General features: G+C 43.9%; 1 protein-coding gene across 3 annotated transcripts in view; it reads left to right on the top strand.

The window, feature by feature from the left end:
- LOC147620222 (uncharacterized) overlaps positions 1 to 21,158 on the top strand; it is a 36,539-nt gene extending 15,381 nt beyond the window's left edge. The window contains exons 3-9 of one of the 3 annotated variants that reach the window (XR_015261755.1): positions 1,269 to 1,671; positions 1,753 to 2,014; positions 2,164 to 2,843; positions 2,945 to 3,957; positions 4,703 to 5,042; positions 20,366 to 20,520; positions 20,693 to 21,158. Coding sequence is in view for 2 of the 3 variants with exons in the window: in XM_086772414.1 (XP_086628540.1) it covers positions 1,269 to 1,671; positions 1,753 to 2,014; positions 2,164 to 2,843; positions 2,945 to 3,952; positions 4,703 to 5,042; positions 20,366 to 20,490 (2,818 nt within the window). In the remaining variant the exon portion in view is untranslated. Of the gene's footprint in view, positions 1 to 1,268; positions 1,672 to 1,752; positions 2,015 to 2,163; positions 2,844 to 2,944; positions 3,958 to 4,702; positions 5,043 to 20,365; positions 20,521 to 20,679 lie in introns of all 3 variants that reach the window. The other 2 variants (XM_086772414.1, XM_086772415.1) reach the window with 2 other exon arrangements.
- Positions 21,159 to 22,972: the final 1,814 nt, after the last annotated feature.

Genomic DNA, 22,972 nt, shown 5'->3' with positions numbered 1-22,972 from the left:
AAAGCAAGTAAGCCCTCTTGAATGTGGCCATTGTGTCATCTCGTTATAAATAACGAGATGATGTCTGGATCCCAGCTCGAGTAGATGTCTCCCATGTCTTGGAATAGCACCATGATCCTGAGAAAAGCACTGGCCTCTTGTGTCTGCCTGATCAACATTGCGGAGCTCGATGGGATCCTCAAAATCATCTCTCTCACACTGCTTGCTCTTGGTCTTGGAGTTGAAGTCCGTGAGTAGGAGAACTTCACCTAGCTGCATAAACTCGACAATCTCATCGGAGAGTGACGTATATGGTGAAACACCCCTCCTCCTCCTCCTTCTCATGGACCACCTGAGTGCCGCTGAGCATATCTCAAGGTATCTGGTGGAAAGTAGCATACAGCTATATAAAGTGGCCTGGTGGGTGTGAGCTGGAGTTGAATCCACATGTATCCCATCTCCTCGTCTCTCCGGACTATACTGATCATCCCCTGTAACTGGTCTCGAAAATGGACCGCTACACCTCCAAATCCTTGAACTCCCTGAATGTGCAGGTCTTCCTGTGGTATGTAGACTCCCATTGATATTATGCAACCGTGGGTAGACCTCTCTCAGCACTCTGGTGTGTCTCTTCATAGAAGATGACATCTTGTCCAATGAAAGTATCCTGGAAACCACCCACATCTGACCATAAAGTGCCATTGCAGTTTCAAACCGCCATGTCCAAATGTGGTGTCTCACAGACCCCGCGCTCCTATTTGGTGCACTTCTGTCTCAGTGGCAGAGAGAAAGAAGAAAGAAAGAAAGTTGTATTAACATCTTCAAAAGGCCAAAATGACCTATGAGACCAAAAGGTTACATCATATCAATAAAGAAAGATAACAAAAATCTAGAACTATAAAATCTGATCTAGGTACATGAGCAGAGAGCTCTCATATCACCCTAATACATCCCTCATGGGCCGTTGTGACATGGTGCTCAAGGTGGTAAAACTGAACCGGCGTGAGAAGGTCCTCCGCAGCTCCTGCACTAGCCTGTGGTCCGGGTATGGGGAAGTCCATGATCCTGGAAAGTGGTCCGAACCTAGGTCGGAAGAGGCAGTGGAACCTCCCCCGAATCTCATAGTATACAGGGCATCGGCATATGTAATGATCCTCTGTCTCGGCATAGTATATAGGGCATCGGCATATATATATATATATATATATATATATATAGAGAGAGAGAGAGAGAGAGAGAGAGAGAGAGAGAGAGAGAGAGAGAGAGAGAAAACAAGAAACATTTTCCAGGCCTGCCAAGAGGTTGAAACAAAATCTTTCGAGGGGAACAAATGGCTCTAGGAGCCCACCTTCAATCTCAAAAATTGCTACAGTCTGCCCAGCTTCAAGCTCAGAAACTGCTACAATCTCTGATTTCAGGGGAATATCAAAGAAAGGCAGAGAAGATGTGTGGGATCTTTTTGAGGATTGCGACATTTACAAGGATACAGATTTGTATCCTGGTGATAGAAGCTATGCAGGGTCAGAAGTAGTGCAGTCTGGTTCAAGAAACACACACATGTTTTGTAAACCTTTGAAATGGCACGCTTTAAAAAATACATCCCAAAAAGTGCAGGTTAGATATGTGGAGCCTGACACTTTGATTGGAAAGTTTCCAGGTGCTCTCCTTGCTGCCGTTGGGCCACAAAATTTGGTAAGAAATTCTGTGAACGTGAATGTAGTTTACTTGGAAAATGGCATTTACAATTCTGATGTATTTTCTTTTCCCCTTCAGATTGCTGTAGTGTCACCTTCAACAAGCCCTGTCCTCTTCACCGGAAGTCTGTCATCTACATCTTTCCCACCTGCACAAGGGATCTCCTCAAGCAATGATTGTCTTTCTGATGTATGTGGAAAGCCCAGTTGCTTGCTTTTCGTGACTATGAAGAGTAGCAAGGACAGGTCTCACTGGGGAGGGGCCTGTCTCTCCCAAAAGCTTTTCACAGCACTTGCCCAAGCTTTTGTTGGCATTAAAACAGAGCATTTGTTGCTGCAAGGTTGGGCACAGAATGACTTTCAGTCTTGCTTTTCTAGAAAAGTTTTGACGATTCAAAATACTCTGTACTACTGCAGGGTTTTCAAAATCGTTTTGAAAAGCTTATGATTTTGACTTAATATGTTCCTTCTGAACATTCCTGTTTTACAGGCAATATGGCTGGGCAGGTGCATATCTTTCCTGTAGACTATCCCAACCAGATACCTTCGTTTACAATTTTCTGTGATTTAAAAGAGCCTATAGCAGAACTGATTGCAGTCCCACTTGATAAAGAGTGTGATGCCTTACTTGTGGTCAGCTCTCTTGGCCGGATAGTGGCCATCACTGCCACTAAATCTGAGTCTACAAGCACTCCATTTCTGAGTCCTGTTTCAAAGCTGTTTCAAGTGGATCTTAAAGAGGGCTTTGCTATACATGATTGGAGAGTCGAAAGCCTTGTAATTTCACCTGCAATGAATGGATCAAAGCATCTCTGCTTTTGTTCAGCATCTAATGTATGTCTTATTGGCCTGCTTGAGAATGCTGGTGATAAGCGTTCACAAAAGTTAAGCTATGCAGCTTCAACAACGGCAACCTCAGAGAAGATGTTTATGAAGTCTCTGGTTTGCAAGGCTGTACCAATAGGTGATGTTGTTATTGCTCTTGTTGGAAAGGGCGCCTTTGCACCTGCCACAAACACGAGACCTTTAGTTGCTCTGACTTCTAGAGGGCGCCTGATAGCCGTAGAAATTTCGGATCACATCCTAATGACTCAAAGCGATTTTCATATTTCAAAAGAACACTTCAAATCTTGGAAACCTGGAGTAAAAAAGGGAGAGGATAATGTGACGGTATGTAATTGAACCAGCATGAAGCCCATCTTTTACTCTGCTGTGAAAGTGAAATTTGGCTAAGGTGCTTATGGGCTTTAATTGATTGTGTTCTTTTGTAGGAGTTAATAGATGAGATTGCTGCCATTGGAGCTTACACTGAGGCTCTTCAAGCCATGATGAAGTCCATGGAGCTTGCAATAATTGAGCTTGCATCTTCTCTGAGGTTGGCCTATGATGTTTTAAGCTGCAGAGGTCGTTACGTGTTGTGGGCACCTCACCAGCCCTTGACAGCCCCTTCCTTTGCTGGGCTTCATTGTAACCTTGAGGTCAAGCCTTTGGTATCAACCATTGCAGTAGAAAGGTTATGTTTTGGGCCTTGTTCAAATACTCGAACTTCTAAGTCTTACTGTGGCTATTCTGATAGTTCCTTTGACTTCAAATTGTGTCTTAAAGTCACTCTTTCTAACCATAGCTCATATCCAGTCTCATCTTATTGGACCTTATTGCTGGATTTACATGGTCTTGAGAAAACAGCAAATAAGAGCAAGATGTATTTTTCAAGCATTATAAATGATGGTTATGGTCTGGCTCCTGATGCTACAAGTACAATGGATTTTCAAATTGTTTGTTCTGAAAAATGTATGGACCCCTTAATAGCTTCGGTTTTTCTCTGTCACATCCACGAAAACCATGATGGTACATTAAAAGCCTCACCCACATTTAGTATGAGGAAAGCCGACGTTGGAAGACATCGATGTGAACAAAACGTCACAAAACGCTTGGTGCAGTGGATGGAAGCTTTTTCTAACAATGGGGTCAGTAGTAATGGTATTCTGCACACAAGTCCTGGAACTGTCTGCATACTGCTTGCAAGGTACCGACTGGACATCTTGTCTCTTCTTAAGCCACCACAAAAGCTTCAGCATTCTTCTGATATCAGGCTTTCATCACACTTCTTGAGTCCTCAAGGGGTGACAGCAGATGGAGTGAAGGATGGCAATGAAGGATTGAGATCTTTTTTGGGAAAGTTTCAGCTAAGCTGCACAAGGAAAACTGATCTGAATGCTGTGGAAAAGTGGAAGGAGAACCTTCTAGAAGACTTGGTTAAGTGTTGTGTTTTATCCAAGGTAAGGTATTTCTTCTAGCTAAGTGGCTGTCCAAAAGCTGCTTCATAAGCTGTTTGGCATGTTGTTGGATGATAGCATGTTATTCAACGTTGCTTGTGCGGATGTGAGAAACTTCTCCCACTTGGCTTACTGATCACAGGCATAACATTTAAGCATGTGAATTGTCGAATGACTGTATAACTCCCTTTGTTTATTAGATTGATGGTGGAAAGCACTTAAAAAGTTTACCTTCTTTCAAGGTTAGCAAACAATAGCCTCCAGAATTGCCTTCTGAACTTAATGTACATTTCTTGGCAATTGGGCATTGTGGTGTTGATATCATAAAACCATTTTTAATGTCTCATCTGCTATCACGTTGCCTTCGCACAGAATCCACATGGCAAACTTGGTGAATGTGTCTACTGTGGTTTGGCAGTATGCATGCGGAGTTGTTTACAAAGTCCATGCTTATCTGGTCGAAGCTTTTGTTCTGGCTGTAGTTGCTCATCTTGCATGGCCTGTTGCTTTTTCTGGTAAGGTGTTTCTTCATAAGTTGCATCTGCTGGTGCTGCTGCTAAGCATCTACAGCCGATAATATTGCTGCTTGTGCATTTGTTGACTTTGTATCGTCTGGATCATTTATTACCACCCACAGGGATGGTGATACAGACACAGCATAGCTGGTTGTACCTTATCCCCCACCCCCTCTCCCTCCCTGCGGCACCTCCACTGTTCATGACTTGACAAATTATTCAATTTTGTGGCTTGTAGGATGGGGAAGAGTTGGCTGGTACTGACCCAAGAGGCAACACAATACTACTCACACTAGATAACAATCTGATTGAAAGGAACGGATTGTTTTGCAAGGAGATTCATATTTCAGCACCCTCTCTGCTGTTGGGTTGTATAATTAGAGAGTCTGTGCTTTGGCGTTTGACCAAAGGTAAAGGCAGGGGCCAACAGATTGTAGACCCAAAGAAAAGTGGCTCTGTTCAGAACATGGACCAGGTTCTTAGTGCACTTACTGACTCAGAAAAGAGACTGGATGTTGTCATGCAAGATGCAAAGAACATCGACAGTTTATGGAGGAAGACCAAGTTTGAATCTTCAGGTATGTTTCTTGCTCACCCATGCATAAACATATTTTTTTGCATGCTTGATCAGGGAGCATTTGTAGGTGCGGCATCGCCTTATGTTCCCTCAAGGTTGGGCAAAAGCATATCATTTCAGTACGACTAATTCCACTGAAACAGCAAAACAGAACTGCTTGTTTCTTTCATGATTTGTGCATATATGGACTCTGTTGATTGTGCTTGGTATGTTATTGGATTTTCACTTGCCCCTCAGCAGGCGCTACAGTGTGTATGGAGTTGAGACCAGTCGTACAGCGCTCTAAACAGTTATTGCCCAGTCGGGCAGCGCTGAAGTGAGTTATGGAATGTGGAACTGGCCCGGCCAGTTGGCCAAGCCTTAAAGAGGTCCTATAAAAGGGACCATGTGCTCATTATTAGAACCATTCAATCCTCTAGGGATTGGGTCAGTAGAAGTCCCATAGGGGGACAGAATTTTGGGTGTTATCACCTTTTCTTCAAGGCAGCCTAGGGCTGTAGACAAGTACCTTTTTGTACTATATGAAATATACTGAATTTTCCAGCACATCTCTCTCTCTCTCTCTCTCTACTCTCTCTCCATATCTGCGTTTTGCATCAGCATGTTGCCAGGAGTGTTTAGGGCTGAAAGAAGACTCCCAGAGCTTCCGCGTGTTATAGGTGTTGTGGGGTACAGTAGACGACCTCACATGGAATTTTTAGGCCCTTCAATGTTGCAGACATTATATGAGTGGCATTAGTGGTGAGAACTAGTTGATCCAATTCCGTCTTTTGGAGTTGTCTGACATATGAATTGGAGCACTCAAAATTCTATATAATGTCCCCATTTCCCCTCATTCTTCCATCAAGACATTCGGCAATCTCCTGTTTTTTGAAGTCATATCCAGCCTCCATCACATTCTTCTGTATATAGTCTAAGTCTCTGTCTTAAGAATGCATTGCTGAAGGAAGGCACCATCTCTTGTTCTCAGTTCATCAGCAAAGAGATCTTTGTCCTTATCATCTTGTGTAAGTTGTGATCCTTATTGTACGAGTGTGCATTGTTTTCAGGTCTTCGCTAGACCATTAGAATTGCTGTGGATCAGGATAGAAGACATACCTGAGAAACACCGTATAGTCCTCCGGACTCACCCCTGAGCTTGAGGTTGGATTGCTGCGAGCCTGCTAGTCACCGATGACCCCAACCTGGTGTTGCATATACCACCAAGCACGCTTCCTTGGTAGCCCCAGGCTACTGCGTGACTCTTGACCTCTTGTCTAATAAGTGACCCTAGGTTCCTTATATAGTAATAACTCCGCTATAATAGGCGTGCTTTTATTTATAAAGCTTTCATGCTTTATTTATAAGCTTTCTTTCTTTATTTATAAGCTCTTAGCCATTCTTAACCTCTTCTTGCTAGGCTATTTGTAAAGCCATTATTAGCCCTAGGCTATTATTTATAAGCTCTTAGCCAATTTAGACCTCTTCTTGCTAGTGCCCTTAGCCCACGTGTGAACCCTCCCGGTCTCCACGTCCTTGGCTAAGCCTTAACCTTAATTTGCCTACACAGTAGTGCCGCCCATATTTATCGGCTGAGGTGGCTGCACAGCCACTTGCTTTGCCCAGGGCTGGCTGAGCCGCCTGCCTGCGCCCCTCTGGCCCCCTATTCCTGCTGAGAGCGCTACCTGTGACCTGCCGCAGCTTGCTTCCCGGACTGTTGCTTGCTGTCCACATGCTGCCCACTGCCCTGCGCAGTTCTGCAAAGCTGTCCGCTGCGCTGCCCAACCTGCATGCCTTTTTTGCGCTACACTTCCCAGCCAACATGTGCTTGCTGTCAACGGCTGCCCCATGGCTAACCTAGCTGGTGTGTACAGCATGGCGGGCTGCCATAGCATGCATTGTGGTCATTCCTGTGCACAGCTGAGGCCTAGGTTTGGCCGTCACATGCTTGGCCTCTCTTGGCCTCCTTCGTGGGACATCCCATAGCTTCCTTTAGACTGGCTAGTCCAACCCGCCTAGGATCTCCCTCAGCCTCAACCATATCATGGGCATATATCACCAATCTGTGCTTTTCCACACAGATGATAGCCATCAGCACAAATCTCCTTGCTCGCACAAGGGTACGATCTTGTACACCCTTCATGCTTTGGGTTCATGCTTTGTTAGATCCAAGCTCTAATACCAATGTAAGGTCTTCACGAGAACATGTCCATGAATTATCTGACATACAACCACAAGACATACCTAAGAAACTCTAGCAAGGTTTCCATAGACGTGATGTCGAACTCACGGCATGACCATGATGGATTGTGGCTAGTGACTCACCATCCAATTGTAGAGTCCTCCGACTCATCCCCGAGCTTGAGGCCAGGTTGCCGTGAGCTTGCTAGTCACTGATGACCCCAACTTGGCGTCCCATAACAAGCCACCCGCCGACAGCTCCATGCCCAAGAGATCCTGCACGCTTCCTTGGTAGCCCTACACTACCGCGTGACTCTTGACCTCTGGTCTAATAAGTGACCCTAGGTCCCTTATGTAGTAATAACCTTGCTATAAGTGGCCTGCTTTTATTTATAAAGCTTTCATGCGTTATTTATAAGCTTTCTTGCTTTATTTATAAGCTATTAGCCATTATTAGCCCTAGGCTATTATTTATAAGCTCTTAGCCAATCTAGACCTCTTCTTGCTATGCCCTTAGCCCATGTGTGAACCCTCTAGGTTCCCATGCCCTTGTCGAAGCCTTAGCCCTAATTTTGGGTTAACCCTAACCCTAATCTTGGGTTTGTCAAGGTGTTAATTCCTCGTGTTCCCGCCCTTAGCCCTAGGCCTGTTGGGACATAACAATTGTGTTAGAGCACATGAAGTGCTTTCTTACAAAAGTCCAGTTGGGAGCAAATAATGTCTCTATTGCCATGGGTGAGAAAGAGTCCGAGGCTCGAGATGGGGGGCATGCCCAATAGTTATGGTAAGAATATTGGAACAACAAGAATATCATAAAATAAGGTATCTGTGGGGGCAAAAGTTCAGATAGGGTGGAAGTACTTAGGGTTTTCTGCCTTCTGGGTTTGTGGTCCTACAGTGGAGCCCTCTTGGCTTCGGTTTCAAATAATGCAACTTGCCCAGATTACAGGAATTTAGCCATAACAGCTCTAACTCGGGCTGTATGGTGCTCATACAGCTTGCACAGTTTTTGGGTACAAGATTGAGCGTCTTAGGCAATGGCAATCGCACTAGCACAACTTCATAAAGGCCATGTAGATGCTATACAGCTGTACATGCACTTGCCATGTGGGGTCCGTATGATTAGGTCGCACTTAAGGACCCATTGGCAAGTATACCAAGCAGGAAATTATGAGCATCGAATATCATTCTCAACCCTGCATTTCAAAAGAGCACACACTAGATCAGACTCATCAAAATCATTGAAGGCCACACTCAAAAGGACCGACTGTGATTTTTACCATGGATGCACCTTGAAGCCTATGGTGAGTAAAGACTAGAAGCAGAAGAAGCGTAGTAAATATAGAGAAGTGGAATAAATATGCTTCCACCTTACCCATATCATAAAAGCTTTTTCAGCTTTTCTAGCATGTTTAAGAAGCCAAGGAGCCCGGCAGCAACAGTGGACCCACTGTGTCGACAATTAACAAAGCGGAGTCAACCACGGATCATAGCCTTGCTACCAACCATGGATCATAGCCTTGCTGCCACCTCTTTTCTTTCAGAACCTCTTCAACTTCATTGGCTGCTGATTCTCAGCAGGCTCCATAAGACGGCAGAATCTACATGGTGTAACTTGAGCTACCTTGCTAACATATCGTCACAAGCATTCTTTTCTCAATCCTCAATGTTAGAGCTCTTACCCTGATGAATGATTCTTTCTAGTGGAATCGTTAAACACAATCAAGTTCATGCTTTAAGAGTGCACTTTATATGAGTTCTAGTTCAAGATGAATATTTGCAAGGAAAATGAATTTAAGTTCTTTTTGTTATGAATGGTACCAAGGCTAAAGTTGCAATCTCGTTGTACTCTCCGTCCTCCCTCTCCGCCCATTCTTCCTCAATTAAAATCAACTAGAATCACAAGCAATTGATACCCATCCTCAGGGATGCAATTTAAGTAGCACATATAACCTCGACCTAGGGTAGCTAAGTGAGCCTTGAGGTAGTAAGATTAACCCCTGTTCATACATAGGCCTTTCCAATCCACTTCAAATAGATTTATAGCTTTGTCCCTAAATACAATCAAGCTAGCATAAGCCACGTGGGCGCTAAGTTATTTGCCAGATGGATTGATGAGTTGATGTCATGTGCATGCCTTAATTAGGATGCACATGCATCTATACCCACTATTGGGCATTGATGGCATTAGTGGGGATGTCGTAGCATCTAGTCTATACTATGTATGATGGAGTTGATGGTTTATTGTCTTGTGGATGACTACCATGAGGTTATAAATTGCGCTTTCTTATAAGGTGAACTTGGGTATGTTCTTGGATTGATTCATCTAGGTATATCTTTATGTTGTATTAGCGGACATGCAAATGTCACATTGTGAAGTTTTTGTCCAAGTTGCGGCTAGTTGATATTGTGAAAATTCTTTCTATATTTAGTGGTGCATATACCTTTTTGTTGTAATAATTCTTTCTATTTGTTATGATCCCTTAGTGAGGCTTCATTATGGTTGAGTTTGCCTTGCATCTCCGTAGCTCTGACAGAAACTCAGTACACAGACATTTGTATGAATGTATGCTCTTATGTGTGCGTGGGTGTGTGTGTGGGAGCATATATTGATACCGAGTTCTACACCCACTATTGGGCACTGATGACGTTAGTGGGGACGTCATGGTATCTAGTTCATACTATGCATGATAGAGTTGATAGTTATTGTCTTGTGGATGACTGCTTTTTCTTATAAGGTGAATTTAGGCATGTTCTTGGATTCATCTAGGTGTATATAATATATATATATATATACCTAGAGAGTAAATTTAAAGGCTGTATATGGGATTGGAGCAGTAATAGGCGCCTATGAGTGCCTAGAGAGTTGATAGTTATTGTCTTGTGGATGACTGCTTTTTCTTATAAGGTGAATTTAGGCGTGTTCTTGGATTCATCTAGGTGTATATAATATATATATATATATATATACCTAGAGAGTAAATTTAAAGGCCGTATATGGGATTGGAGCAGTAATAGGCGCCTATGAGTGCCTAGGACATGCACCGATGGTTGAAACATATATTGGGTACAATATGAACATATTTAATGACATTTTTGGGATTTGAAAAGGGCTGGCCAACTAGCGTTTTTTTCCCCGGAGAAAAGATCCTTTATTACTTAATGATCAAACAGGCATAGGCTACGTATACAAACTGAGAACCCTCAAATCAGGTGTAGAAAATGTGTGGGGGATAGTCCCTCCATGGCTGGTGGCCGCTCTTGGAGGAAGAGCCAAACAGGTGGCGTGTAGTACCAAACGATCTCGCCATCCCAATTAGAAAGAAAGGGTCCCTAGTGCCATGTGTGTAAGAGAGCCTCTTGTTCACTTGCCCATGCAATCTGAACCTCCTTGGAGCTTGCACTGGCCACAGAGGGTGTGCATGCTATTAGTCCATATATTGCTGATGGACTTAGCTGGAAGGGGGGGAAGGGGGGGTGTGTTGAGGATGCCCTTGGTGGCCTTGCTGAAACGGGCCCACCTGCAGACCTCCGTCTTTTGTCTTGCAAAAGTGCATTGATATAGTAACACTACTAGCATAACAAAGGACTTGCATGGATGGATGAAAGATGAAAGGACTCGCATGGCTGGATGAATTGTAGGAGGAAGAGAGCAGCTACAGCATTGCAGCAGACGAAGAAGGTGGGATGTTGCATGCGCGGAAGCCTTACTTGATCCTCAACCCTAAACCTGATTAAGAACAATGATGCAAACTTGATGATTAGCTAGAGAGAGAAGACACATATGAGCTGTGTGTTCAGCGTATTATATGGTACAAAAAGATGATTGATGTCTGTACAAGTTTTGAGGCCTTCGGCTTGACCAAAGGTTGACTCTAGACCTTCTACTGATGCCTATGACCCAATCCCAAAGGGGGATTAGATGATTATGACTGAATGCTGGCCAAGCTATTTATGTTTGGCCAGTCTTGATGATGCCCATGTCTGAAAATATGCTGTCAGCTAGTCTTCCTGCTGTTTAGCAAAGCAAAGCGATGGGGCCAACATTCGTGTGTATGGCCTATGTAACTCGCGGGTGACCGGGGGACTAGGGCCTTTGACACACTTGTCGATACCATCAAAGCATATTAAAACATTTAAACATGGCCACAATCTTAACACATATCCATCATCACTTTGCATAAAACATAAAAGCTGGACAAAATATCCACAAATGCTGAAAATGGAGCTTGCACATGTGACACCGCATAGAGGCCGGAATGGGCCGACCCCTCCCCTTGGAGTATTTTATTACCCAAGGAGAATAATTTCATGTACAAGCTTTCAAGGCCTTACTCTCCCCATGGGAGACGCCGGATTATCCATATACAAATGCCATAACACAGCCCAACATGAGGCTACCAAGCCGGAACACAGGTTGTAGAAATGCTGAACCAACAATATAATCCACATATCTCCGTGTGGGTACTGATTCTTCCCCAAAAACCACGGGTCTTCATGCAATAGAGTTGGTACAGCAAGTACAACTCTCCATTCAGTCGGTATAACAAGTACAATGGTTGGTATAGCAGGTACAGTGGTTGGTACAACAAGTATAAATATTGGTAAAGACAAGTACAATGGTTGGTACAGTAGTTACAATGGTTGGTACAACCGGTACATTGGTTGGTACAGCAGGTACAAGGGTTGGTACAACCAGTACAGTGGCTTAAGTATTTCTTCGTGATGGAAGCCTCCAAAATAGTCCCCAACAATTGGTATTTTTCATGGGCAGTCTTCAAGAGAGAGAGAAAAAGAGTAGCCATCATTAGGGCAGCCTATAACGGTGGAAGAGGCTAGTGTGCAGCAAGAGAGCCTCCATTAATGAAGAGAGAGGGCTCCAATTTATTGATTTGGACCTCCCATGAGCTAAAATGGCAAGAGAAGGCTACAATGACAAGTGGAGAGTCACACAATAGTAGCTGAAGTGACAAGTGTGAGGCCACTTGTCTCACTTTGATCCACTTTCTAACAAGTGTCAGGCCACTTGTCTGACTTTGGTCCACTTTCTTGCCACATGTCCCAATCTAAGAGATGGGTCCTTCCATAAACTTCATCTCTAAAAATATCCCAACTGGTAGACATTCTGTCATAGGCACTTAGCCAGCTCTTGGTATCTGCTCAATTCGAGATGTAATGACGTGAACAGAATTTCCATTGGAGTCGGGCCAAAAATAGCAACTCTCCTAAATTTTAGCAGTGTGGTCCTTTGTATTCTAGGATAATCCCCCATTTCCAAAGCTTGTACTTTCCAAATATTTAGACATCCTGGAGTCCACCAGACCCCTTACATACTGGGAAATGTCTAGGTTGGTGACACTAAATGAGGGATAAGATCATGTCCACGGCTGTGCAGGTGACATTCCCACGTGCTAAACTTGATGATGGGTTGAAAACCTGTCTGAATCTACTGACTTCTAACACTTTGACTGAAAACGTTGTCATTCCTCTGATTCCACTCTTAGTTTGTTTGAGAACTCTGTATGTGTTCCACTGTCGTCCCCATGCTTGCAATCCCTTTCCCTTAACACAGCTATGGTCTCGTGTTGAGAACGATCATGCTTGATGCTCCACCTTTGGAACTAATTTGAGAGCCAATGGTATGCTCCCTTGAGCACACAACTCCCAGGGAATGCTTTCCACTAGCTTTGTCTGATCCACTTTTGTCCATATGCTTGCAATCCCTTTCCCTTAACACAGCTGTGGTCTCGTTTTGAGAATGATCATAGTTGATGCTCCACCTTTGGAACTGATTTGAGAGCCAATGGTATGCTCCTTTGAGCGCACAACTCCTAGGGAATGCTTTCCGCTGGCTTTGCTTGGTGCAGACCACCTCATAAATGCTACCTTGGCTGCATTCTTCCATGGATCTGTGCTCCTTTCTTGAGACAACTGAGTGCTTAGATGGCTGAGCTTGAATGCTTTGACACCAATGTTGCATGCACGGAAGTGTGCCTTACTTGATCCTCAACCCTAAACTTGATTAAGAACAATGATGCAAACTTGATGATTAGACAGAAAGAAAAGAGAGATGAGTTGTGTATTCAGTGTATTATATGGTACAAAAAGATGATTAGTGTCTGTATGACTTCTAAGGCCTTTGGCTTGACCAAAATGTTGACTTTAGACCTTCAACTGATGCCTATGACCTGATCCCAAGGGGGATTAGATGATTATGATTGAATGCTGGCCTAGCTATTTATAGGACTTTGTATGCACGAGTCAGCCAGCATATTGTGTTGGCCAGTTGCCTTTTGTCCATGACACGTATAAAATGCTAATAAAATCTGAATATTATGGCTGGCCCAGGTCTTGATGATGCCCATGTTTGAAAATATGCTGTTGGCGAGTCTTCCTACTATTTAGCAAAGCAAAGTGATGGCCAAACACTCCTGTGTACGGGCTGGTTGTAGGCTGAGCCATGTGGACCTGCTTCTACTTCCCCGCCTGAGCCTGTTAGTGCCCTAAATACACTCTTAAGACTGCTACCTAAATCAGGGATTAGCCATGGTCATGGCTGGGCATGTGACATTCTCGCTTGCTTAACTTGATGATGGGTCGGAAACTTGTCATCCTTCCTCCTTGGACTATTGACTGTGATTGACTTCTAACACTTTGACTGAAAACTGTGCCCTCTGATTCCACTCCAAGTTTGGTTATAAAACTGGGCGTTTGTTCCACTTTTGTTCCCATGCCTGCAGTCCCTTTCCCTTAACATAACTATCATCTCCTATTGAGAATGATCATGCTTGATGGTCCACCTTTGGAACTGATCTGATAGCCAATGGTATGCTCCTTTGAGCACACAACTCCGAGGGATTGCTTTCTGCTGGCTTTGGCTGTTGCAGACGACATTCTTCCATGGATTTGAGCACCTTTTTGGGGACAACTGAGTGCTTAGATGGCTGAGCCTGAATGCTTTGATACCGATGTTGCATGCACGGAAGCCTTACTTACTTGATCCTCAACCCTAAACCTGATTAAGAACAATGTTGCAAACTTGATGATTAGACAGAGAGAGATGAGCTGTGTGCTGAGTGTATTATATGGTACAAAAAGGTGATTGATGTTTGTACAACTTGTGAGGTCTTTGGCCTAACCAAAAGGTTGACTCTAGATCTTTTACTGACGCCTATGACCTAATCCCAAAGGGGGATTAGATGATTATGACTGAATGCTGGCCTAGCTATTTATAGGACTCTGTATCATCGTTACTGGGGAACGTTGTTCCCCCTCTAGGGAACGGGGAACGTCGTTCCCCAGTCTTGGATGTTCCGAAACGTTACCCCACAAGGAACGGCTAGGGGGAAATGTTCTAGAATGTTCCCCCTGGTGACAGGCCTAGAAACCCTTGAACAACAAGGGCAAAATGTAAAACATGCATTTTCCCTTTATTTTTTCCACTCAACTATGCATACATAACATAAATTTTCAAAGTTTTAGCCTATCCTACTTAAAATTCATCATTTAAAATGACATTTTTTAGAATTCCATTAGTTTTGTTTGCTAATGTGGCATTTTCCCGTTCCCGTTCCCGTTCCCGTTCCCATTCCCATTCCCATTCTGGGAGTTCAAACCGTTCCCAGGGGCCAAAACGTTCCCTTGTTCTCGTTTCCTAGTAACTATAGTTTGTATGCACCAGTTGGCTTGCATAGTGCTGTCGGCCAGTTACCTTTTGTCCATGACTTATACAAAATGCTAATAAAATTTGAATATTGTGGTTGGTCAGTCTTGATGATGCCCATGTCTGCAAATATGCTGTCGGCCAGCCTTCTTGTTGCAAAGCAAAGCTGTCACGTGCACCCTGCACTGGAGTCTGGGGTACATAGTGACACACTGGCATGATCATTAGTGCAACATTTTGTATATAAGTAGTATCTTTTGTAGGAATATTTGTTGTATGCTGTGACCCCATTGTGAGCCCTCAGTCTGGGGACAGTCATGCACGAGCTACGTAGGGTAGTCTTCGAGCCTTAGAGGTCAGTCAAGAGTCGGTCCTCGTAACCCACTTGGAGAATTCATCAGATAGTGCATGTAGAGTTAGCCCTAGAAGTAGGTATGCATCAGTAGCATTAAGCCTAAAGCATAGCTTTGCCTATGGGCCAGCCAAAGGGCTAGCCCTCGGCTTTATTGGCCTGTCCAAGGGCTAATCACAGCCTTGGACAGCAGCATGGGCCAGCCGACTAAGTATTGGGGCATTAAATGCTTTTTTGGGTCAACTTTGCTACTGGCGGACAGCTTTTGTTGGCTGACCAGCAGCACATGGGCATATAAAAGCAATCGCACCATTCTCATTCCAGCATTCAGTAATTCAGCAAAGTACAAGAGCTATTCAGTGTCCAATCTTCTCCAAGCTATCAAGGAAGTTCCTCTTCAACATTCAGCCAGCATATGTGCAGTCCTACAACTATCTGAACTTGTATCAGTGGCCCGAAGAGTCTTCAACAGATCCTTGGATTGGTTGATACTCAGCCGATGTACGGTCTTCCTCGTCCTTGTGTTGGGCATTCATATCGCTTGTTTACTCAAGCATTGTACAACATTCTCCAAAGAATAATATAAGCAAATACTCATGCTTGCAGGGGGGAGGCCCTTCAGTGGATATTTGGGACCCAATAAGGTGTCGTCTACTTCACTCTCTCATTCTCTTCTCTCTAATCTTTGAATTGGATGCTAAAGATTCTCACCACATAAAGGTATAAAGAAGGCCTTGTTGTGCATTATCATGATCAACCTCAGTGCATGTAACATTGGTATCAGAGCATCAAGTTGGTAACCCAACTCAGCTACCTAAAGAAGTGAGAGCATCCAGTGAATGGTAATATTGCGGTCCGGAAAAAACACCCAAGCCTCCACCATGTTGGGAGAGAAATCACATCAAGAAGTTATGGAGACACAAAGCTTCCAACACGACGTACCAACAGAAAGTACGCTTCTGCCTAGCATAGAAGAGCTCTTGAGAATAATGATGGAGCAAATAAATTTCCGAAGAAGAAAAGACGAAGAAAGATGCGTAGAAGCAAAAAGAAAAGCTGAAGAACAAAAAGAATTGAGATGCGTAGAAGCAAAAAGAAAAGCTGAAGAACAAAAAGAATTGAGATGTGCGGAGGAACAATGAGATAAGGAAGCCACACGCAAATATGAGGAAGACCAGCATCGTCGAGAAATCACCGACCAAGATTTTCAGCAAAGACTCCACTGGGAGGCTATGCAAATCCAACATCAACAGAGGATGGCACAGATTTTGGCATCCCTCCCCTAGCCGACTCTGAATTCCTCGTCCTCCACCGTCCCTACCACCATTGTCGTACGAACCTCTCCAAATTTTAGTAAGAATGATGGTAAGTGTGATCATGCTGCTGTTACCAATTTATTCATCAATTTGAAGCACATTTTCCTTTAGCTAAAATTACAGATCCACAAGACAAAGTCCATGTGGCAGCACCCCAACTCATTGGGGAAGCTGTTACTTGGTGGCAACATTGGTCACAACTTCACACTAACCCCATCACAAGCCAATTTCAATTTCATTGGACTACCTTTGTGGCTGACCTTGAAGCCCGTTTTCTTGCACCACAGTACATGACCAATCTTGAGGACGAGTTTTAGAAACTCACTCAGGGTGGTTCCCCTGTTTTGACCTATTCCAACAAGGTCATTACAATGGCCCATCAATTGGGCATATATGAAGGAGATAAGCTCAAGCAGTTCATATGAGGTTTAGACACTAACATTAGGTACTCAGTTAGGAATTTTGAGTCTCAGGCTTGTGCACGGGCACTGACCCTCGCTCAGAATGAGGAACTGATGCTGAACGGAGGTGAGCCCAAACATAGTCTACCCCTAAGCCCCAACAACAATCATCTACCCAGCAGTCATTTGCCGAGATTAAGGGAGCTCAGAACAACAAAGACCAAAAGGACCAAAAGAAAAACTCTCAGGGTCAATCGGGCAATAAGAAGGATTCTACGCCCAAGAAGACTCCCGAGGAAAAAGCTACGGAGAGCATCACGGGAGGTTATCTCCAACCAGATGAACAGACACGATGCAGGACATAGAATCGCTGTTTTTTCTGTCACACTATGGGACACAGGAAGAAAGATTGCACTAAGTTTCAAGTTGAAAAGTCCGCGAAGGCATCCACTTCCACAGTAGCAACCGTAGCAGTTCCATCCACACCTCTGCCATCAGCCTCTAATGCCGTTCAGCTTTTGTCCGCTTTGAATTCAATGCCATCAGTGGTATTTCATGATAAGCAGGAGAGTGACGCTGAGGACAGACAAAGGCTCTCATCCGTGCCTATGGCACTGCAAGAATCTCCGCATCATGAAACAATGGCTAAAACAAGTGGGCAAGCGTCGTCCCAAACTTTCATTCTGAAGTTTCAGTCCATTTCTAGTCATTTAGAAGTTAAGTGATGTCTCTTTAAAGTTGGGCTATGCAGAGTGTCTTTCATGTTTCTTGGTTGAAGCCATATGGAGGTCTAGCATTGTAGGATATATTAGAAGTGAAACAACCATATACGAAGTCATAGAGCCAAAGTAAATTCTTCTCCACAGATGGAAGCATGGATCCTGAAGAAGGATACGACAGTTTTACACGAGGAACTCATGAAGCAGTATGGTTGGATGAAGAGTTCTTTGAGGAGTATCCCTAGTTGTTGGCAGACTTCTTGGGAGCCCTGAACTTGCTGCCAAGTTAAGCAGAAGGGAATGTCACGTGCACATAGTAGCAATGAAACACGTTTTAGACTTCACAGAAAGTACGAAATGTTTCGAAACGTTTTGGTTTTTTTGAAACGAGTTTTTAATCTGTTGTTTTTTTTAAAGATTTTTTTTTAAAGTTTTAACATGTCTCAGACTTCAGTTTGACATATGCAAATTGCAATGTCTTGCTTTTATTTACAATTTTGTTAGTCTGTAAGTTTGAGTTGACATGCTATTTGTTGAAAGTCTTATAAAGTTGTGTAAAACTTGTTGAAGGTCCCCGTTTTTGGGTACTACACCCCCCCCCTCGGGTTATGAAACCTTTTTTATACGCAATGAAACGTTTAGAAACTCGTTTCAAAAACCTTTTTTATGAAACTCTTGGCTACTATGCACGTGCACCTTGCACTGGGGTACACAGTGACACACTGGCATGATCATCAGTGCAACATTTTGTACAGAAGTAGTACCTTTTGTAGGAATATTTGTTGTACGCCGTGACCCCATTGTGAGCCCTCAGTCCAGGGATAGTCAGGCAGGAGCTACGTAGGTCAATCTCTGAGCCTTAGAGTCCACTCAAGAGTCAGTTCTCTCAACCCACTTGGGGAATTCATCAGATAGTGCATGCAGATCCAGCCCTAGAAGTAGGTTTGCATCAACAGCATTAAGCCTAAAGCATGGCTTTGCCTATGCGCCAGCCCTTGGTTTTATTGGCCTCTCCAAGGGCTAATCCCAGCCCTGGACAGCAGCATGGGCCAGCCGACTAAGTATTGGGGCATTAATATGCCAATCAGCCAGCATTTACAGAAAGCCGACAGCCCTATGCTTGTTAGGCTCTAGTCGGCCAGGTGTTGCAGTCAGGCAGGACAGTGCAAGCATCATTTTTTCCGTGTGCAACATTAAGTGTAGCATTTAATGCCATTTTTTGGGGTCCATTTTGCTATTGGCCGACAGCTTCTGCTGGCCGACCAGCAGCATAGGGGCATATAAAAGCAATCGCACCATTCTCATTCCAGCATTCAATAATTCAGCAGAGTACGAGAGCAGTTCAGTGTCGAATCATCTCCAGGCTATCAAGGAAGATCCTCTTCAACATTCAGCCAGCATATGTGCAGTCCTACAGCTATCTGGACTTGTATCAGTGGCCTGAAGAGTCTTCAGCAGAGCCTTTGGATTGGTGGATACTCAGCTGACGTACGGTCTTCCTCGTCCTTGCATCGGGCATTCATATCGCTTGTTTACTCGGGCATTGTACAACATTCTCCAAAGAATAATATAAGCAAATACTCTACTTGCGGGGGGGGGGGGGGGGGGGGGGGGGGGGGGGGGGGCGCCTTCAGTGGGTATTTGGGACCCAATAAGGTGTCGTCTACTTCACTCTCTCATTCTCTTCTCTCTAATCTCTGAATTGGACGCTAAAGATTCTCACCACATAAAGGTATAAAGAAGGCCCTGTTGTGTGTTATCACAATCAACCTCAGTGCATGTAACAAAAGCGATGGCCAAACACTCCTGTGTATGGGCTGGTTATTGGCTGAGCCATGTGGATGTGCTTCTACTTCCTTGCCTGGGCCTGCTAGTGCCCTAAATATACTCTTAAGATTGCTACCTCAATCAGGGATTAGATCTGGGATTAGCCATGTCCACGTCTGTGTACGTGACTTGGGGTTAGGAGAGTGCAGGTGGTCTGGTGGGCCTCTTTGCCACTGGGCGATCCCACCACCACCGACAGAAGAGGGCTCAGGCGAGGGTATTCCATCTCTGCGTGTAAAGGAGCATGGCTGCCTGTGCTTCACCTATCTTGTTTTTTTGCATGTGGAGAGAAAAATGTTGGCTGCCATGCCTACCGCTGCCCAACTTTCGGAAGTAGAAGGGCAGGTTAGTATTGAATAATATGGTCCTTCTCCTGTCACTCTGAGTACACATTGCTTTGTTGCATTCCCAGAGCACTGCTTGCACAGCACTGGGAGTATGACAAGCAGCTCTCGAACCCGGACAGGCATGCACTGAATTCGGACTCCAACGTTTGGTAGATGGGCTTCATTTACATGTGCTTTCCTTGTCAATCTCAAAGGCTGAGCCGCTGCAAAAACGATTAGGGAAAAGCTCTCCCTCTCCACGACTGAGAACCCGGTGCAACTCGCATGGGCGTTCTGTTAAGCTGCAGGGCTTCGACAAAATTGGGGAGGCGCAAGGCAAGCAAAAAATGAGCACATAAAAAGATAACTCTCAATATAGCTGAAACACAGTACAATCTTTTGAAAAAAAGAAATTGGCTGCAACCACAGGCTGACAATTTATGCCTCATTTCTGCCTGCGTACCTAGAATGCATTGCTGCTAAAACATCCAAGTTTATGTAACTTTTAAAAAACATTAGTACTTGCACTAATAAGTTTCTCTCTTCCCTCGCTTATGCAGACTTGGTTGATCAATGGATGGAGCAAGCATGTACCGTCTTTAAACACATTGTAGATATCTACAGGAACTACAGGGAAAATGCTGCATCAGATCCATTTTTGAGATTCGCATGTCAAAGTTCATAATTCTTTTCTTGAAGTGCCGACACATAAGAGGTGAGACTTTCCAATGCATCACTTTTTCTCATGTACTCACGTTGTAGAGGAACTTCTTTTCCTTGTTTTTTCACAAGAAATTTGTTGGATTTGTACCTCTGTAGTTGGGGATTTTAAAATGCCTCACTGTCCTTTTGTGCCCACCTTGGCTGACTATAGATATCATTGACAGAAAACTTGAAGTTGCCGTTAAGGGCACCAATAGGAGGACGACACATGAAGATGTTGAAATTTTCTCAGAGCGCTACCAAGTGGCCAGGAAAGCTTCCTTCATGAGAGAGTGGGACTCTGGTCTTTTCTTCACATATACAGCTACAGGGCCTTTATGGCATTTCCACTCTCCAGATTGGTTATGACAGCCTCACTTCTTTTCTGCATGATTTTTTATGAGGCTTTTAGAGGGATTTATCTGAGATTCTTTGTTATTTGGGTAGTCATTTTGAGATTCCTGTTGATGCACTTGACACTTGAGCTTGGCAATGCTTTTGAATATGGTGGTTGGGCTTGCTCTGTCCCCCTGATACCTTAACATTGCCTTTTGTTCTACCATCCCCGTTTCTCAGTCTGGGGCCCTTGGGTTTGCCTATGTAAATACAATGGATCACAAGACAACACATGTCAATAGATAGAGTTCTCATAGATAGATTTCTTGTACATCAGCATACATGGACAGAATCTAGATAGTTTTTTGGTATTGAAAAAAAAAGCACAGATGGAACCTCACTTTGCTGTTTTGGTTGTCCCACCAGTGGGCCGGTTCCCTGAAGTCCCACCAGTGTGTTCTCTTGAGGACTCCTTTAGCTTCCATCAGCTACGTGCATTGGCAAGGGAGCCAGCTTCCTGATTATTTCGGCACGTTTTGTAAGCTTGCTCAATATCTACTAGTACTTGACCCGTGTGCTGCTGCAGCCTGCGCACTGCCCTCTTGATATTACACTACTACCATGTGACACGTGGCTAGAGAGGAGCTCTTAGACCTGCCACGTGGTAGATATAGGACTAGTTTCCCGCATTGTTGTTAAAGCGGCTGTGCCGCCTTTAGAAGAGAGAGCATGTGGTAGGAGAGAGCATGCAAGTCATGGACCCATGCGTAAAAACAAAACTCAGCAAAATCACCTTGAAATAATATTTCAATTGCCTTATGCACCAACTTTTGAGCTTATATTCAAATATGAGTGAATACTCATATGTGAGATGTGCATATGTTTTGTTGTTGTGAACACTACTATAAATATGTCTGTGCACATGTGGGGAATATCTTTTGTGGCAAAGATCAGCTGATTTCTTGCATGATAGATGGACCATAAGGCCCAAAATTTGGTCCATGCAATGAAAGTATCAAATTCTGGCAGAGCAAGAGGAATGGTGCCAAATAGCCAAAAGAATATTCCGAAAGTTTTGCCCTCAAATTTGAGACGAAGGTGTCCTGACAATTTGTCCAGAAGTGCACGGGAATGGGGGTAGGACCATAGAAGATGATAGAGACTCTCACGTAGATGTGAACATCTTCTACAAGATGCTGGAGCAATACGTATTTCAGCCAAAAAATTGGCAACCTGTAAGGCACCGACGAGGCATCTCCAAAAGAAGAAGTTCTGTTTGGGGGGTAATCTACTCTTCCAGATCTTCAAGAGAGCCACCCTCCATCACCTAGAAGGCCTGTGAATGTGCCATAATGAATTTCCGTGAGCTTGTATCCAAGGAGGAAGAAGCAATTTGTATGCATAGGCTGCAGTCAGATTGCAAAGAGGCACCACGTGATGGCAGTGTTCATTTTGACTCACCAAAATCCAATCATCTAGGGTATGACTTAATTGTAGAGGAGATAACGGGCTGAAAATCATGCAATAAATAAGCTATGATTCGCCATATCAATCTATGATGTAAACACAGATAGTAAAGGGCCATAGCTTGTGGAAAAGAAAGAACTTAGCCATTGTCATTCAATACATTCTCAACATATCTGACTACTTTGGTAGAAAGATCATAGGCCTTCCTCAGCTATAACAGAGCAAGAGGTTGAAATGCACGACTCCAATGAATGCTCTATCTGTGAAGAGAATCGCCTTGATTAGGCGGTCTACTAGACCATTTTATTTGAGCCATAAGAATATGGCAGTCGTGGATCAGTTTTGTGGAGAACGGGCATCCACGAATGCGCCCTTGTAAGCATCCAAATATAACCTTAGCATGATGGTCATCCAATGCCCAAAAGTTGAAGTTTTCATTGTTGCAACAAGTCTTGATAACATTAAAGTCTAGGATTGTTTTTGCTCCAAGGAACTCAAAAGAAGAGAAGCTTTCCTTGCAATAGCATGAAAGTGTAAATTCATTATATTGAGGCCACCATGCATTCTTGGAGTACAGACCAACGACTCTTTAAGCAGCCTAATGGGTTTTCTGTCCACCGTAGTACACACCACAAACATGCTAAGGTTGCATACATGAAAGT

The sequence above is a fragment of the Cibotium barometz genome, chromosome 32 (assembly GCF_041138505.1).
Source record: "Cibotium barometz isolate CiBa-2024 chromosome 32, ASM4113850v1, whole genome shotgun sequence".
NCBI lineage: Eukaryota > Viridiplantae > Streptophyta > Polypodiopsida > Cyatheales > Cibotiaceae > Cibotium > Cibotium barometz.
The sequence above is the reverse complement of the archived record's forward strand: the minus strand, read 5'-3'. Positions and strand labels throughout refer to the sequence as shown.